A 271-nucleotide genomic window follows, 5' to 3' on the forward strand; every position below is an offset into this window, starting at 1 on the left:
CCCCCCTGCACCAACACAGCTCTCACCTGCAGGCCTCAACACCCGCCGGGGGTTCTTCTTGAATATCGTATCGTGTTCATCCACCAAGGTGCTGCTGCGGCTCCCCACGGTGGCATCCTGGGGAGGACAGGTCCCTTCAGAGCAGGGCTGGGCGGGACACCCCATGGGGCTCCCAGCCCCACACCCCAGGACAGGGCTGAGCAGCGTTGCACACCCGTCCATCGGAAAACGCGGTTTTGGAGCGGAGAGGCAGGGTCAGGCTGGAGGCAGC

At 65.3% G+C, this 271-nt stretch overlaps 1 protein-coding gene across 1 annotated transcript in view; it reads right to left on the reverse strand.

Moving 5' to 3' along the window:
• Positions 1-271, reverse strand: part of SYTL4 (synaptotagmin-like 4) — a gene marked incomplete at its 5' end in the record, with an annotated part of 6,399 nt that overhangs the window by 4,548 nt on the left and 1,580 nt on the right. Inside the window, 2 exons of the mRNA XM_009878620.1 lie at positions 12-117; positions 215-269. Coding sequence (XP_009876922.1) covers positions 12-117; positions 215-269 — 161 coding nt within the window. The remainder of the gene's footprint in view (positions 1-11; positions 118-214; positions 270-271) is intronic.

This window comes from Apaloderma vittatum, unplaced genomic scaffold (genome assembly GCF_000703405.1).
Source record: "Apaloderma vittatum isolate BGI_N311 unplaced genomic scaffold, ASM70340v1 scaffold25831, whole genome shotgun sequence".
Classification (NCBI taxonomy): Eukaryota; Metazoa; Chordata; class Aves; order Trogoniformes; family Trogonidae; genus Apaloderma; species Apaloderma vittatum.